General features: G+C 41.6%; 1 protein-coding gene and 1 long non-coding RNA gene across 4 annotated transcripts; both read left to right on the top strand.

Moving 5' to 3' along the window:
* The first annotated feature begins 1,850 nt into the window (after nt 1–1,850).
* Nucleotides 1,851–6,706, top strand: LOC121711758. Its single transcript, XR_006032427.1, has 3 exons — nt 1,851–2,627; nt 3,747–3,749; nt 6,691–6,706. It is a non-coding gene; the product is annotated as an uncharacterized LOC121711758 (long non-coding RNA).
* Nucleotides 6,707–13,329: 6,623 nt separating this feature from the next.
* LOC121711019 lies at nt 13,330–16,696 on the top strand. 3 transcript variants are annotated; one of them, XM_042094289.1, is made up of 4 exons: nt 13,330–13,549; nt 14,172–14,420; nt 15,405–15,489; nt 15,619–16,696. In XM_042094289.1, exons 1-4 carry the CDS (start codon nt 13,432–13,434, stop codon nt 15,800–15,802), a joined length of 636 nt encoding a protein of 211 aa, XP_041950223.1. In that variant the 5' UTR covers nt 13,330–13,431; the 3' UTR covers nt 15,803–16,696. The 3 variants fall into 3 exon arrangements, 1 of the variants encoding a protein (XP_041950223.1); XR_006032225.1 differs by lacking the exons at nt 13,330–13,549; nt 14,172–14,420 and adding an exon at nt 14,631–15,189 and having other exon boundaries at nt 15,408–15,489; XR_006032224.1 differs by lacking the exons at nt 13,330–13,549; nt 14,172–14,420 and adding an exon at nt 14,631–15,189.
* The last annotated feature ends 8 nt before the right edge of the window (nt 16,697–16,704 follow it).

The following is a 16,704-nucleotide window of genomic DNA, read 5'->3' as shown; positions in this document are numbered from 1 at the left end:
CAGGTAGTGGGCGCTCTGTTGATTTTAATTAGTAGACCTAAGCCTAAAGTTACAGCATTTCTATCACAATTGACCAGACTTCGACCTTTTGTCTGCTTTTAACAAAATTCTGGCTATGATTGTTCCTTGTATTGCATCATGAGCCATCACTGCGCCTATTGCATTCTACTGTTGTTAGCCTTAAGCCTAGTTCAGTCATTATGATATACCACATCGCCCTCCATTAGAAGTGCAATGAGCTGCATTGAGCATAATAAATTTCATTTAGAATTCCAAATCCATATTTCTAGATATTTTGGTAAAAGTAACTTAAAAGTAATACAGTAGTAGTGTAATGCCTTACAATTCAGAGACAGTAATATTATAATGTAACAAATTACTTTGAAATGACAGTATTAAGTAATACATAATACATTACGATTTTGAAGTAACTTGCCCAACACTGACTGGCAGCAGCGCAGGTCGACGAGGCTACAACGTTTACTTCTATTACTTCTATCTACTTTTTATTCTCGAATAGTTGATTCACACAATTTTTAAATGTTTATGAGTAATTTTACCAAGCATCGATGATTTAAATAGCCACTCAAAGGGGCACTTTGGACATTCCTAGATAAAGGGGCACTTTGGACATTCCTAGATAAAGGGGCACTTTGGACATTCCTAGATAAAGGGGCTCAAGCACCTCCTCTGCACGCCTCTCCGCTCACTAGCTCTGCTGTGCATTCATTAGGGGGCTTAGAAATTTGATGAGGACATGCAGGACAAAAGCACAATTTTTTGTTGTCTCTTTGGTTCCTCAAGATTTAAACTGATATGTCCCACTGCATTTCAGCATTGTCAACTGTACAGTTTACATTTTTCCTTGGAAGAATGTTATTGCTATTTTGATAACAATAATGATAACGTCAAAAAAGTATTGTTCTAGCTAATATGAATGAGACGTACTACACACTAGCGGTTTCACCCATGGAGGCATTTATTTTTCTTTTTGAACAGTTGTTATTTTTGGCTCATCTTGACACTGTAAATATTAGCAAGTATTAGAAAAATATGATGTGATCTAGAAAAACCCACCACATGGTGCAATATTACCAACTTATGATTCTGATACCATCCTAACAACATCCAAGATTTGTCCAAAATGTTGCTAGCATGGTATCAGAATCTTAAATTGTGAAATGTCACCAGAGAGGGTAAAAAGGCAGCAAAAATGTTTGAGTGCACCATGTGGTGGGTTTTCCTAGATCGCATCACAAATATATAGTTTTTTTAAAAGGAAAAAATAAACAAGAGACTTTTTAGAAAAACTGCCATTTTCCCTGACTGCCATCGGTCATCCTGCTACACTTGTAATTATAGGGAAATTGGCCAGGGACATTTAAAAAATCCACATCTATACGGCACTTCTCCATGCTAGTAGTACCTATTGCTAATACATTTCCCTTTACCATGAGGAGAGGTAATGTACATTAATTCATTTATGCGATATCTTTATTTAATACCAATATCCCTCTCACTCTGTTTTAGGGTAAATACACCAGCTCACCACTACCAGCAGACTCTATCTATGGCTACTTCTATTGTGAGTTTTCCCATGCCTATTCCTATAGCCTATGTGTATTTGACCAAAGGTGATGCAAATATTACACCGATAATTAGATAATGTGGTTCTGTCATGGCAAAAAGCAAAATGCCTTTTGTCCACGAAACTGATTCCATGTTTCAATAAACACCTTTTGTCCACAGAAGGAAAGCTGTTCTGAATGCATTTTGTAAGTGAGTAAAGTGTTACCACATTTTGTAAGTGTACATAATGAGAAATTGTAAGTGTACATGCTGAGAAAGCGTGTGTGAGAACTCGCTACTTTGGAAGAAGACATTACATCTCATGTTCCTGACATTTACATGTTTGCTGCAATCAAGACACTAAATAAACATTAAACAAAACTACTAAACAACAAAAAGGCATGTTTATACAGTATAACATAATGGAATATTAGTTATCAGAGCTACCCGGTTCCCTACAGCAGATTCAAAGAGAGAGAGACTGGTATACAAAAATAGTATCTCAGTATATTATCACAATCAGAATGGATAAAATATTGGGTAACACTTTACTTGACAGTATCGACATAAGAGTGACTGAACACACTGTCATGAACACATGACACTGTCATGACACATGAAACCTAACCCTAATCCTAACCTCTAACCCAGGGGTGGGACACTAATTTCCACAAGGGGCCACATGACAAACTGTGACAGTTGAGGATGGCCGGACCCAAAATACCAAACTCAAGTCTGTTCAATTCTATTCTGTTCTTGTATAACATCAAGTAAATCATATGGTTTTGGTTACTACTCGCAAGAAAAGATGGAAATGTGAGGGAGAGGAAGTAAAAACGTCAACATTTAATCTATGTCCAGTATTTAATCCTCTCAAATTCTCAAAAAGATTTTTTGACATTCACATGGGTTTTTTTTTAGTTTTCAAAGACTGATACAAAAAAGTAGGCTACAATATCTATATAATTAGGCTAGGCCATGAAAATGTGAAGGAGTCAGTACAACCATAGGCCTGTGCCACCATTTGATCAACACTCAGCAATATTTCTAAGACTATCGTTAAATTAAATGTGGAGCAGACAATAGTAGGCTATGTCACTAGTTAATCAACATTTTTAAATGTTAAGTAAATGTTTTTGCTTTAACTTTATACACAAAACTGTGAATGGTCAACTCGCCCTGTGTGTTGAGCCGGCTGCATCAAGCAACCTGTGGTAGTATCATACTAGTTCGCTAACATAAGCTTTGCAAATAAACGCAGACATATTTTGATTACAATGACGGGGTTATCCGATTGTAAATTGTCTATCTGTCAGTAACATTTTGAAACGAACACTTCGTATCGCCAACAAGCAGCAGTACAAGCAGGCTAGGAGTGACCCTGTATATCACTGGTGCACCCTTCTAAATTTACGGAAAACAACACCTTAACCCAGGCTACCACTCTCAACACACCCAACCTTGACACACTCTACTGATTCACTTATACTGAATCTTTCCTAGACATTCACACTCACACAACCACAATCCTCTCTGTTAGAAAAAGGTCTATCATTCAACCCACAACCCACCCACAGGAACCAGGAGGAACTTCAAAGGGACATCTACCAGTATCACCGTCGCCTCAAACTAATAGCTCGCTTCAAAGATAAAAACAATCATACACCTATTCCCTTCACCTTCCCATCCACCTGGGAACCACATCCTTCCCAGGTGGACAAAACCATACAACACCTTATTAAAATGGATTATAAATCAGTCCATCACAATTTGAATCAGAGACCACATCACCTCCAATAACTTGACCATACAGGAAAAACATGCCATTTCACACATAAAGAACAACTCACTCATCATCCTAAAGCCAGCTGACAAAGGATCTAAAATTGTAATATTAGATATACACACATACCTTTTTGAATCCCATAGACAGTTAAATAACTCCACCTATTACAAACGCATTCCACAGTCCATCCAACCTACAACACAAAAGAAAGTAAGAGAATTAGTCAACACCCTTCACCTAAAACATTATATTACACGTAAACAAAGAGACTTCCTGTATGGTCCAGATCACCCCCGTCCACGCCAATTCTATCTTCTTCCAAAGATCCATAAACCACCCGACACCTGGACTGTTCCCTTTAAGGTTCCTCCTGCTAGACCAATAGTATCAGATTGTTCAAGCAGTACATACAACATCTCCATGTACATTGATCACTTCATCAACCCCTTGTCTACCCGTCACCCCAGCTATCTTAGAGATACTTATGATTTCATACATAAGATCAGGCCCATGGCAGTTCCTCACAATACTCACCTGTTTACAATAGATGTGGACAGTTTATACACAAACATTGACACAGTCACAGGCCTCATAGCTCTCAGGAACATCTTCTCTACTTACCCGGATCCCTCAAGACCAGACAACATCTTACTACAGCTCATAGAACTCTGTCTTACTCACAATGATTTCGACTTTGACAATAAAACTTACCTCCAGATTCACGGAAATGCCATGGGCCAGAGATTTGCACCATCTTACGCAAACATATACATGAGCAAGTGGGAGCAAGCAGCCTTGGCCAAATGTCCATTTCAACCACTTTTTTATTTCCAGTTCTTAGATGATATTATAGGTGCTTGGTCACATCCTCTGCCATTATTCTATGACTTCCTAGACATTCTCAATACACATCACCCTTCAATAAAACGTAAAGCCACTATTCACCCCCACTCAGTGAACTTTCTGGACACTACAGTCTTCCTCACTCCCATTTCCCCTTCACAGAAGAGAATTAACACAAAGGTTTACTTTAAACCCACAGATTCACATGCCTTACTCCATAAACATAGTTATCATCCCAAGCATACCTTCAAAGGAATAATCAAATCACAGATCATCAGATTTCATAGAATATGTACTTACCTGGCAGATTTCCATGAAGCCACCTCTGTCCTCTTCTCAGCTCTCCGGTCTCGCAATTATTCCAAACGCTTCCTGCGAAAAATAAAAAATGAAACATTGGCTGGCCTTGCTCCCACTCGCACACACACTGCCTCACATCACAAACATCCATTTTGACACCTTCCTCACCCAGTTTTTCTCTCTTGACCCACCCAATCTCTACTACTCACCTGTCACCTACTCCCAACCTGTTCCCCCTTCCTAATCCTCTCCCTCTTTCTTCACCACCTGTCCTGCCCCCACTTCCAATTCCCACCCCAAATCCCATACCCAATCCCCTTCTTCTAATCCTACTATTGGGCCCCCTAAACCTAACTCTAGTGACACTTCTCCACTTGGGCCCCCTAACCCACACCCTAATCCTAACCTTAACCCCAATCCTAATCCAAACCCTTTTTCTAACCCTAACCCCAATCCTGGACCCCTTAACCCAAACCTGAACCCTAATCCTAACCCTTACCTAAACCCCAACCCTAACCTCAACCCTTACCCTAACCCACCCATGCCCCCTTTCCCTGTACCCTCTCTAGCTGTCCCAGCTAAGATCATCCCTATAGTGTCCACCTACTCTACCCATACACTACATCTTCATTCACAACTCAAAAAACACTTCAATAAACTTCAAACACAATACCCTCACTTCTCACAGTACACACCCATTTCTGCCTACAGGAAGAACAAGAATCTTAAAGACCTCCTTGTTCGTTCCACCTTCACTAGAGCACATCCACCTCCCACCCCCAGAGAAGCAGTACATTTCACTACATTTCAATTCATCACTAACCTCATAACATTCATACTCACCTTTCAGTTATCACTGAATCATGGCTCAACGATAACATCCCCGACTCTGCTATACACCTGGAGCAGCTAACGTGCTATCGAGCTGACCGAGCCCTAGCAGACAAAAAACGTGGTGGAGGAGTTTGTGTTTACACACATGATGCTTGGTGCCGAGACGCTACGGTAGTACACAGACACTGCTCTCCACTGGCGGAGTGTATGATAATTAAGTGCCGACCCTTCTACCTCCCCAGGGAATTCACCGCGATTCTGCTGGTCGCGGTGTACATCCCCCCCAGCAACAAAAACAGTGACAGGAGCATGGCACTGAATGAACTGTATCGGGCCGTCAGTGAACAACAAAGTGAACACCCGGATGCCTTCACAATCATCGCTGGAGACTTCAATCACGCCAATCTCAAAACTGTACTACCAAAATTTCACCAACATGTAAACTTCCCAACAAGAGGACAAAACACCCTGGACCTTGTTTACACCCCACAGAAAGAAGCCTACAAAGCCAAACCCCTCCCCCACATCGGGCAATCAGACCACATTAGCATCCTGCTGCTGCCCCGATACAGACAAAGAGCAAAAGTCACCAAACCAGTTCTGAAGGAGGTGAGAATGTGGCCAGAGGGGGCCGTCTCACAACTTCAGGACTGCTTTGAAACAACAGACTGGGATATCTTCAAAACAGCTGCCACCCACAACAACCACACTGACATTGAGAAATACACAGACACTGTGATCTCCTACATCACCAAATGCATCGATGATGTTACAGAAATAAAACACATCACCACTCGGGCCAACCAGAAGCCATGGCTGACAGGAGACGTCCACAGACTGCTGAGGGCCAGAGACAAAGCCTTCAGAGCTGGAGATGTAGCTGGCCTAAGAACAGCGAGGGCTAACCTGTCCCAGGGCATCAGGAAGGCAAAAAAGGATTACACAGACAAAATAACAACACACTTCAAAGACAGCAGAGATGCACGAAGCCTATGGCAGGGCATACAGGCCATCACTGACTACAAGCCTGCGCCACGGAGCTGTGAGAACAACACCTCTCTGCTAAATGACCTGAACAGTTTTTTCGCCCATTTGAAGCACAAAATGACACTCACCCACAGAAAACCCCACCTCCCCCCCACGACCAACCCCTGTACCTGTCCTCTGCCAGCGTGAAGAGGACACTAGCCACCATTAACCCACGCAAAGCAGCAGGCCCAGACAACATACCAGGACGAGTGTTGAAGGACTGTGCAGAAGAGCTGAAGGATGTTTTTACAGACATTTTCAACACCTCTCTGGAGCAAGCAGTCATCCCATCACTTTTCAAAACTGCCACCATCGTACCCGTGCCAAAGAAATCATCACCATCATGCTTCAATGACTACCGTCCTGTAGCACTCACGCCCATAATCATGAAGTGCTTCGAACGGCTAGTCATGTCACACATCAAAGCCACCCTACCCCCCACCCTGGACCCCTTCCAGTTTGCATACCGAGCCAAACGATCCACGGAGGATGCAATCTGCTCTGCCCTCCATCCAGCCCTCACCCACTTGGACAATAAAGACTCATATGTGAGAATGCTGTTCATAGACTTCAGTTCAGCATTCAATACCATAATACCACAACAACTCATCAGCAAACTGGACAAGCTAGGATTCAGTACCTCCCTCTGCAACTGGCTGCTGGACTTCCTGTTGCAGAGACCACAAGCAGTGCGTGTCGGGGACAACACCTCAAGCACTCTGACCCTGAGCACGGGGGCCCCTCAAGGGTGGGTGCTCAGCCCCCTGCTCTTCACACTGCTAACACATGACTGTACAACCACTCACAGCTCCAACCATCTGGTGAAGTTTGCGGACGACACAACACTGGTAGGCCTCATCACTAAGGGCAATGAGGCTCACTACAGAGAAGAAGTAGACCTGCTGGCTAAATGGTGCAAAGACAACAACCTCCTGCTGAATGTCAGCAAGACCAAGGAGATTGTTGTCAACTTTCAGAGAGGCCACAAACAACTGCCACCACTGTCCATCGACGGAGATGCTGTGGAGAGAGTGAGCAGCACAAAATTTCTGGGGGTGCACATCAGCGACGACCTCTCCTGGACCACCAACACAGCATCACTGGCGAAGAAAGCCCAGCAGCGCCTCTACTTCTTGTGCAAATTGAAGAAGGCAAGTGCCACGCCTCCCGTCATGACTACATTCTACAGAGGGACCATCGAGAGCATCGTGTCCAGCAGCATCACAGTGTGGGGCGGAAGCTGCACAGATCAGAACAGGAAGACCCTCCAGCGCACTGTTAACACAGCTAAGAGGATCATTGGAGCACCACTCCCCTCCCTGCAGGACATTTACACCACCCGCCTCACCCGCAAAGCACTAATGATTGTCAAGGATACAACCCACCCTGCACACGAACTGTTCAGCCTCCTGCCCTCTGGAAAGAGGTACAGGAGCCTCCGCTCCCGCACCACCAGACTTGCAAGTAGCTTCATCCACCAAGCAATCAGGATGCTGAACACTCTACCCACTCTCCCATCACTGACAACCCTCCCCACCCACCAGCCAGCCAGGAACCTAGGAAACTTTCATTTACTTGATTACTGTACTTATATGCCTTTTGAGTATCTAATGTATAGTTTACCTGAGTATTAATAATATGTTTCGAAATTTGTGACTTTGACTCCACATTTGAAAGACAAATACTGTTTTAACTCCACTACCTTTGGAACATGAGCACGAAGTATTCATTACTTTCAACCACATTTGAAGTGATTCTTTAATCAGGCTATCCATGATCATTGTGAAGTTGGAATAAAATTAGACAATAACCTGACATTCACCATATAGCTAGATCTTTAGCCTACATCATTAAACAATAAATAATCTACTTATAAATGAGTTATCTGGGTTTGTACACAATTCATCCTTTATTAAGCCTTTGTTACTTATTAGTTTATGGTTTGTTCATCATTAGTAATTTCTTGTTCATACATAATTTATCATCAGTAAAGCATTTGTTCACACGGTTATACATGGTTTGTTCATAATAAATAAGCCTACCACTTGACAATGAAATAATTTTCCCATTATAAACCAGTTGCAAACTATTACAAAATCATTTCTAAGGCATTGCTACTGTTAATTCTCATAAATAAAGTATTTGTACAGTTATAAATGGTTTGTTCATAGTAAATAGTTCTATATCTAAAATATGTTCATAAATTATTGTTAATACTTAATAAATTATGCAATAATATGTTGTTGATGAAGTAATATTCCCATTATTTAACACTATTTCACTACAACACATTTTCACTAACCACTTAGTTAATGATGAATTGTACTGTAGTATTAGGAAGTGGTTTATAAAATATGTATCCTCACCCTAACTAATCATTAGTGCATGTGTATGTAACAACTGTTAAATAATGGAAATATTTATCAAAAACATATCATTGCATCATTTATTAAGTATTAACAATAATGTAAACATATTTTAGATATAGGCTAGGCCTAAGAGCCCAAAAGATTCTGAAGGACTCTTCTCATCCTAACAATGGATTATTCCTACCGCTGAAATCAAGAAGACGCCTATGTAGTCACAAAGCCAGAACTGAGAGACTCAGGAGAAGTTTTTATCCCCAGGCCACCCGAACTCTGAACTCACACTATACTGACTTTGCACACATTCACTCCTCAACATTTCCCAACTCTGAACTCACACTATACTGACTTTGCACTCATTCACTCCTCAGCACTCATGACCCCCCCCCCCCCACACACACACACACACCTACAAGACTTTTAGCACTTTTACTTCCCTCAATGTCATCACCTCACATACATACAAAACACACACACTTACATCATCACTGTCATCACCTCACATACATACAAAACACACACACTTACATCATCACTGTCATCACCTCACATACTTACAGCACACTGCCCCCACCTACCCACACACACACTACACACACACACACAGTCACTGCTCCACTCCCCTCCCGCCCACACACACATCTTCACTGTCATCACTCACATACATCATACATACAGTACTCTGCTTGCAATAGTAAGTCCCTTCACCATACTTACAGCACACTGCCCCCCCCCCCCCCCCCCCAATACACAGCACACTGTCTCATGAGGAAGCTTCTCCAACACACATATTGCACACTGCCCTCTCCCCACATACACAGCACACTATCCCATCTCCCCTGTCATCCCCCCAACACACACACCAAGACCCCTGGCAGTTGGGTTAGCCCCTTGAGTCGTGGATCTGCCCAAGGTTTCTTCCTTGGTAAGGGAGTTTTTCCTTGCCCCTGTTGCTCTTGGGTGCTCCTTGTTGGTGCCCCCCTTGTTGGTGCGTTCTAGAGCGGAGCAAGATAGATCAGTTACGTCATCGGCATGAACTACGCTCTGAGCCTGACAGGGCGCCATTTTAATAAGCTCAGCGCAAAATTTCATGTAGGCTACAGTTCCAATTATATGAGCCCACCTGAACAGCTGTTTTTAACGTTGCCAGCTGTTTTTTTTTTTTTTTTACTCGCTAATGAACTGCAAGAACTGACAGTGTGAAAGGCCCGATTGATCTTTTTCCAAGTTTACACTGAATAAGGAGAGGTAAATAGACCTAGGTCTATTAGCCTATTTAGACAGAAGTAGCTATTGCACTGGTAAATAGATCACATAAATTCCCATTGAGAGACTCTATAGCCTACTGATAAGCTAGCTAGCAGGCAAACTAACTTAGCTAACGTTATATTAACACCATTTTTCTTTTTTCTACCTGTAGGCTAAGTTAACCCTTTGTTCACGGCCTGCTTAAACACAGCGCAAGATAGGCTATCAATCACTAATAAGGTCGAGATTTCACTCAAGCGTCTGATGTTCATAACTTAAATAAATGCAAATGGTAGGCCTAGGCTAAACACAACCATGCTTGACACTAATTTGTATCGTTTCCATGCAGTCAAAAACTCCCAAATTGTCCTGCTTGCCTAGCCTATGTGAAATGCATATGACCACAGAAGTTCGTTTTCAAAAATCATTAGCTTATTTACTTGGTTAAAGCTGCAGCCAACTTAAAACACGTCCAGATAAATCTAACCGTTGAACTTAATTTGTGCAATGATATGTTAATTGAAAACAATTTGCTTGAGTTATGAATTAGCTGTAGTCCTATTATTTAGGCCTACTCATCTAGACCTACTGTAAATCCTCAAATTATGGCAGGGGTCTTTTATTTACTTATAGGCTGTGTAAGCACATGCCTTTATTTAATTAAGCATTATTTACTTTTTATTAAATTCGTAGGCTGCGCAATTGTGCAAATGTGTATCACTGCTTCAGCCTCTCACAAGCTCAAAAGAGGGCAGCACGAGACTGAGCTTGAGAGCGACGTGAGACCCACGTGTAAATATTAACTTTCAGTGTTTTACCATGTCTTTGTAAATTAGGCCTAGGCCTACTTTTAATTAACAAGCGTTTCTTGCGTGTGTTCATTCACTAATTCCCTTACCAAAATGTTCCTGTTCTAGGCTGACTAAGTGCATGAACCCAGCATTGGTGTGCACGTCACATAAATCACAATTGAGACAATAGATTGACCATATTGTACAACTGCAAAGCCTTATCATAGGCATGTTACAATCATGACATGAAAAGTGGAACTTATACGAAAATGACAAATTACGCAGTCGGCTAAACGTTTTAAACTTGTGCAAAACTGATGAACCCAGCATCGGTGCGTCGCATAAATTAAAACACAAGTTGAAGCAACAGCTTGACCATTGGACAATCCTACCACAAAACCTTTCCATAGGCATGCAACGTTTATGGCATAAGAAGTGGAATATGAACGCATTTCATCACACCTGACAATTAAACGGAGCTGTGGCTGTTCGCGATTTGACTGATTCTTGAGCTTTCAGCGCAGTGTTGACTTGCGCGTCTTTTTAAGATGGTGAGCGTAAACGAAGGAAAGCCCTCTAATCGGACGGGCAAGACTGACAAGTAGACGGGCCTAGGCCCGTCCGTGGCTACGCGTAGGCCTATGTCAAACAGGTGTTTTCTCTTCGACTTCCACAAATAAGCTACAGTTAATTCCTTAGCCGTTTGAATAAATTTGCGTTTGCGATTATCCACGCGACAGACAACGTTGTGATAAATAGGCTATAATACTAACTTCGCAAAGTCAATTTGAATGTATCAATTTTGAACAAAGTTGTGTAGGCTACCGCGCCAATTGAAGTCTGCATGAACAGTTATTGCACAAGCCACCGTTTTGATTTGCTTAGGGGAGATTGAGGGAGAGAGGTGCAGGGAGAGAATGCGTGCTGTAGCCTATAGGCTACACTACGCACATCTCTGTGAAATAATGTAGCCTAGGCTATCAAGGCTAAACCATATTTTAAATAAGCAATCATGTAGACAATAAGTTAATAGGCTATAGACAGATATTGTGAGTAGGCCTAATGCAGGAATGGACGTTACAGTTATTCAGTATGTAACGAATTACTTAAATTTAAATTTACCTTTAGACTTTGTTTCCCAATAAAGTAACGAAATTTAGTAACGCTATATCCCAAACATAGGCCTATTGAACTTAGTTTTGGTGGATGATGGACAGGTGTCAGTGCCCTAGCCTAATATACCCTCGGAAATAATTCAACATTGTCTTTATACAATATATTTAACTGGTCTAGACATGGTGTGGTCTATTGGGTTTCTCGTAATTTCAACATACAGCTTTACAGAACAAATATTGATAACATGTTAGGATCAGCGCCATAGGATTCCCACGGTAGCCAGCGTCTGTGATGACACCTGAGCTTATTAAAATGGCGTACTTCATTTTTTACTTCATACTTAGAACGTACTTCAACATATGTATTTTCCAGCCAGTAATCCATCTTGCGCGTAGCACTCTAGAATCTTTGCTATTTATTATGAACAAACCATTTATAATTGTATGAACAAATGCTTTACTGATGATACATTATGTATGAACAATACATTACTAATGATGAACAAATCATTAACTAATAAGTAACAAAGGCTTAATAAATGATGAATTGTGGGTAATTATTCTTCAGTGTGGTGGTGTTTAAATGTTTTTATCTTCCTGTCACCCAGGGCCAGAGACTGTCCAGCCGTCCATCTCAAAACAGTCCAATAACTCCATCACAGTGTCATGGGATGCTCCTAATGGAAATGTGCAGTTCTATGAGGTTCTCCTGAACAGCAGCAGCAGCAGACGTAGTGGTCTACTGAACAAAAGTATCAACTCCCATGAGTTTTGGAACCTGACAGCTGGAAAGATATACACAGCCACAGTCATAACACAGAGTGGGACCTTTAGACAAGAGTCTGAGCCAGTTACCAATGCAACGTGTGCGTATTAGAATATCTACAGAATTTTGTTGGTAAATAGCTTGTTTTCGGAACGGGATTTGATCATAAAAATGAAACCTTTTTTTCAGATCCCAATCCTCCAGGAAGTATCAGCATAGACCATACAACTACAAACTCCATATCTATTGCGTGGGCTCCAGCCCTCTGGATGGAGAACTCAGACAGTTTTAACTACACTGTCACCATCAGTACTTCTTCTTGGTCCAGAGAGTATAATACCATCACCACATCCCAGAACCTGACAGACCTCACACCAGGAACATCTCACAACATCTCTGTGAGAACAACTGGACCATTTGGCCTCCAAAGTGAATGCACTGAAGTGGAAAATTTTGTAACAAGTAGGTACAGCATTGTAATGTTTTTTTATGATTCACTCACACATTTTAATTTCTTATTCAGTCATCATGAAATCTCTCAAGGAAGTACATTCTACAATGCCCATGACTATTGTTTTCTAATCTTGAGTTATGTACACACATAACATTTGTATTTGTTGTCATGCAGAGGTAAAACCACTTTCTTTTCTTCACAGCCATCAACTGTGCTGCCATAGAGTGGATTGTAACTAACTCCTCAATTGAGACAAAGACTTTTTTGAACATAAACTTCTACACACTGATATCTCCTGATGACTTTATTCAAATCCCACCTCCTTGGTACATGCTGCATGAGGTTAAAAAGAAAGTATCCTTCACCTCACTCTACCCTGGGTCAAATTACACTGTGGTCCTCGATTTTTATGAAGTGAATCATGAATGCAAATACACGTTTACTTTGGGTGAGTTAGCATACAATCGAATCCATCAATAGATGGACACGGGCCAAAATAAAAATAACTGTGGAGATAATTTACTGGTACATTACATTTACGTTTAGTCGTTTAGCTGACGCTTTTACCCAAAGCGACTTACAACAATCAAGGTGCAATAAAGGCACAGTGTGCCACTAGGATATTGTTAGTGCAGCAATAAGTTCTACTCACATAGAATAGAATAACAGTTCAAGTGAAGTCAAGGGAGGGAGAACATGGATAGCCAGGATAGGGAGGAAGGTAGTGGTTAGTGGTGCTAAGTTAAACATGTCTAACTGTCAGTAGTAGTGCTAAGAAAAGAGGAAGTCTCAGAAGAGTTGGGTCTTCAGGAGGTTTTAGAAGATAGAGAGGGAGGCCCCTGCTCTGGTAGGAACTATTAGCGCAGCGGTCAGGAGGTGGCACGTGCCTGTATGAGTATATGTTGTGTTGTCAAAGGTCAAGGTCACATGGGGTCCTACATGTAATACAGTGACTGCACGAGTCCTAAGTCCTAAGATCAGAGTTAAAGTTAAAGCTATTTACCTGTAGCCTGTGATAAGATGGTCTGATTTGATCTTTATTTGGTGACATCCACATTTTCTTTTATCAGTTCCAGCAAAGGTGGCTGATTTGAATTGTGAACCTGGAGATTTCTCTCTGAGCCTAAACTGGGAAGAGCCGTTTGGTGTGTGGACTGTCGTGGAGGTGAATGTGACTGGGAGAATTTCTCAGCGAGTGACGGGAACAGAAGTGATGGTGGCTGGGCTTCAGCCTGCTCAGACCTACATAATCAGTGTCACATCATTATCTGGGTCTATGAGGAGTTCTCCACGATGGATCAGCTGCCAAACTAATTCAAGTAAGATTCTATATGGCGTTTACAAACGGAATTTCGGGAGGAGCATGACGGAATTTGCCACGCCTCCTTCAATCAGACAGGTTATTTATTCACAGTCTGCTTCTACCTGCCGAAGTTGCAGCATCGGCGTCACTTCGCTTGCAAGATGCGCTTGGTCAAGCTAGGAGCCAAGTCGCCGGTCGTGCAGATTGGCTTCCCCAGCGCCTTCTCGGGCATCCCTCTCGTGCAGCCCTCTACCTTGCATTCCGCTACTGCAGCCTCTTTCTCTATTCCTAAACAGCTTTTCCCCTGCTCACTCAACTCAGCAAGTTATGGCAGCCCGCGTGCAGCCCTCTTACCTTGCCTTCCGCGACTACGGCCTCTTTATCTTTTCCAGCTAATCAACCCTCCCCACTTTTCCCTTTTCCTACCCAGGGTGCTGCGCAACCTCCTCCCCCTTCCCCCGTAGCAACCTCCTCCCCCTTCCCCGTAGCGACCGCGTCGCTACTTTTTCCCCTTTCCCCATCATCTCCCGTCGGCGCGAACCGCGTTCGAGCCCGTGTTTTTTCCCAGCCAGGGACCGCGTCCCTGGTTCTCCCTCACCCCTCTTCCCTGGATTCCCATAGGGATAACGTCCCCCATAACCTTTTAATTTTCGCTTCATGGCTAAAAGTTCTGAAATTAGCTATAAATGAGCTATAATTAGCATTGTTTCGGAGGCTTCTGCTAGCATAGGCAAATGACTTGTTTGGATGTGGTTAGGTGTTGGAGAGCTCTTCTGTCTGAATATGTATGAGTATATCTGTGACTTGTCTTGTCTACTGTATTGTTTTTCTGTGTGTGTGCATGAAGGTCTCCCTCGAAAATTAGATGGCCCATCTCAAGGGGTGTATCCTATTAATAAACTTCACATTTTATATAAATTATAAGGAGAATTTGAGAATATGAGTCAGATAGTAAATGTGTAATTAAATGTGTCCCTAATTTCTTCTCTGCTCCCCTCAGCAGTGATCTGGGTACCAGTACTGATCATCACACTGCTGGGCCTTCTGACTGCTTTAGGAGTGGCTCTCCTGCGTCGGCGGATCAGGTGTGTTAAGAGTTATGTTACCCTTGTTTTTAGAAGGGACATTCAACTGTTTATTTTCTACTTCATATAGAGGGCCAAGTTAAAAGTAATTCTGTTACTGAAGTTATGTTATGATGCTTTGATTTGAAGGAAACCATCAATGGTTCAAGAGGAGCCTGTGTATGAAACCACTGACCAGATGCAAACATACGCCAACACTATTATTCTTGGAGCTCTTCAGTCTTCAAATCAGCTTTCCAAGCCAGAATCAGAAGATACAGCCCAGAACCTACAATCAGAAATTACGTATGAAACTCCCACATACATATTATAATGGGTGTGAGTTTGAGAGTGGAATCTCCTGGTGGAAAGCTATGTCAAGCTTGGGTATTTGGAGTTCAGAGGTTTCACTTCATTATTCAAACTGTGCTATCTCTAATCTCAACTTCAGGCGTGACAAATTACATTAATATCGTCGATAGGCTATATATTCAATCAATCTCCAGTCAGTGGGCATCATGATGTGACTAAGGCAAATAAAAATCCTTTTTATTTGGTTCTTTAAATGTCTTTAATTGTTTATTACTGTTATGTGTTGATCTTTAACCTATTGCCCAGACAGTTAGAGACACCTACTGTAGGAGGGTAATGCATTAAAAGCCCCTATATATATATATATCACATAGATAGTTTGTTTATCTTATAGATTTTATGTACATATCTGTTACTCATTTAATCATGACTTTAGTTAATATAACAAATACATGCTGTAGCTTGTCCTTGAATGTGTAAACACGCAGACAATTCTATTTGACGTATTAATCTAAACTGTCATGTTTAACTTATGACATCTCTGCTCTATGGGTTTACTTTTTACCACTTGTGGTCACCATTATGCATCGTCCAAAATGTGTTTTATTACATTAGAATGTGTTTAGAGTTTTGCAAAAAGAGTCAATGAGTTCTGCAAATTGTATTGCACTAGGTGAAAACTGTTTATGGCTTTGTCAAGAGTGATCGATTCAATAAATGTGTTCAGGCATCTGACTGAGCATTTGGTTCAGAGAATGGGGTTTAGTGTTTTTGCAGTTCTTTAAAACTGTTGTTCGTACATGATTTCTACAGGGTTTTAGTTCAATTAAATACATTTTAAGACCTTTCTACATTCATAATGAATAAAATATACCAATTATATGTTCACATTGACAAAAAAAAAAAAAAAGTCACAGAAAGAAA

Source organism: Alosa sapidissima, chromosome 6 (genome assembly GCF_018492685.1).
Source record: "Alosa sapidissima isolate fAloSap1 chromosome 6, fAloSap1.pri, whole genome shotgun sequence".
NCBI classification, from domain to species: Eukaryota; Metazoa; Chordata; class Actinopteri; order Clupeiformes; family Clupeidae; genus Alosa; species Alosa sapidissima.
The sequence above is the reverse complement of the archived record's forward strand: the minus strand, read 5'-3'. Positions and strand labels throughout refer to the sequence as shown.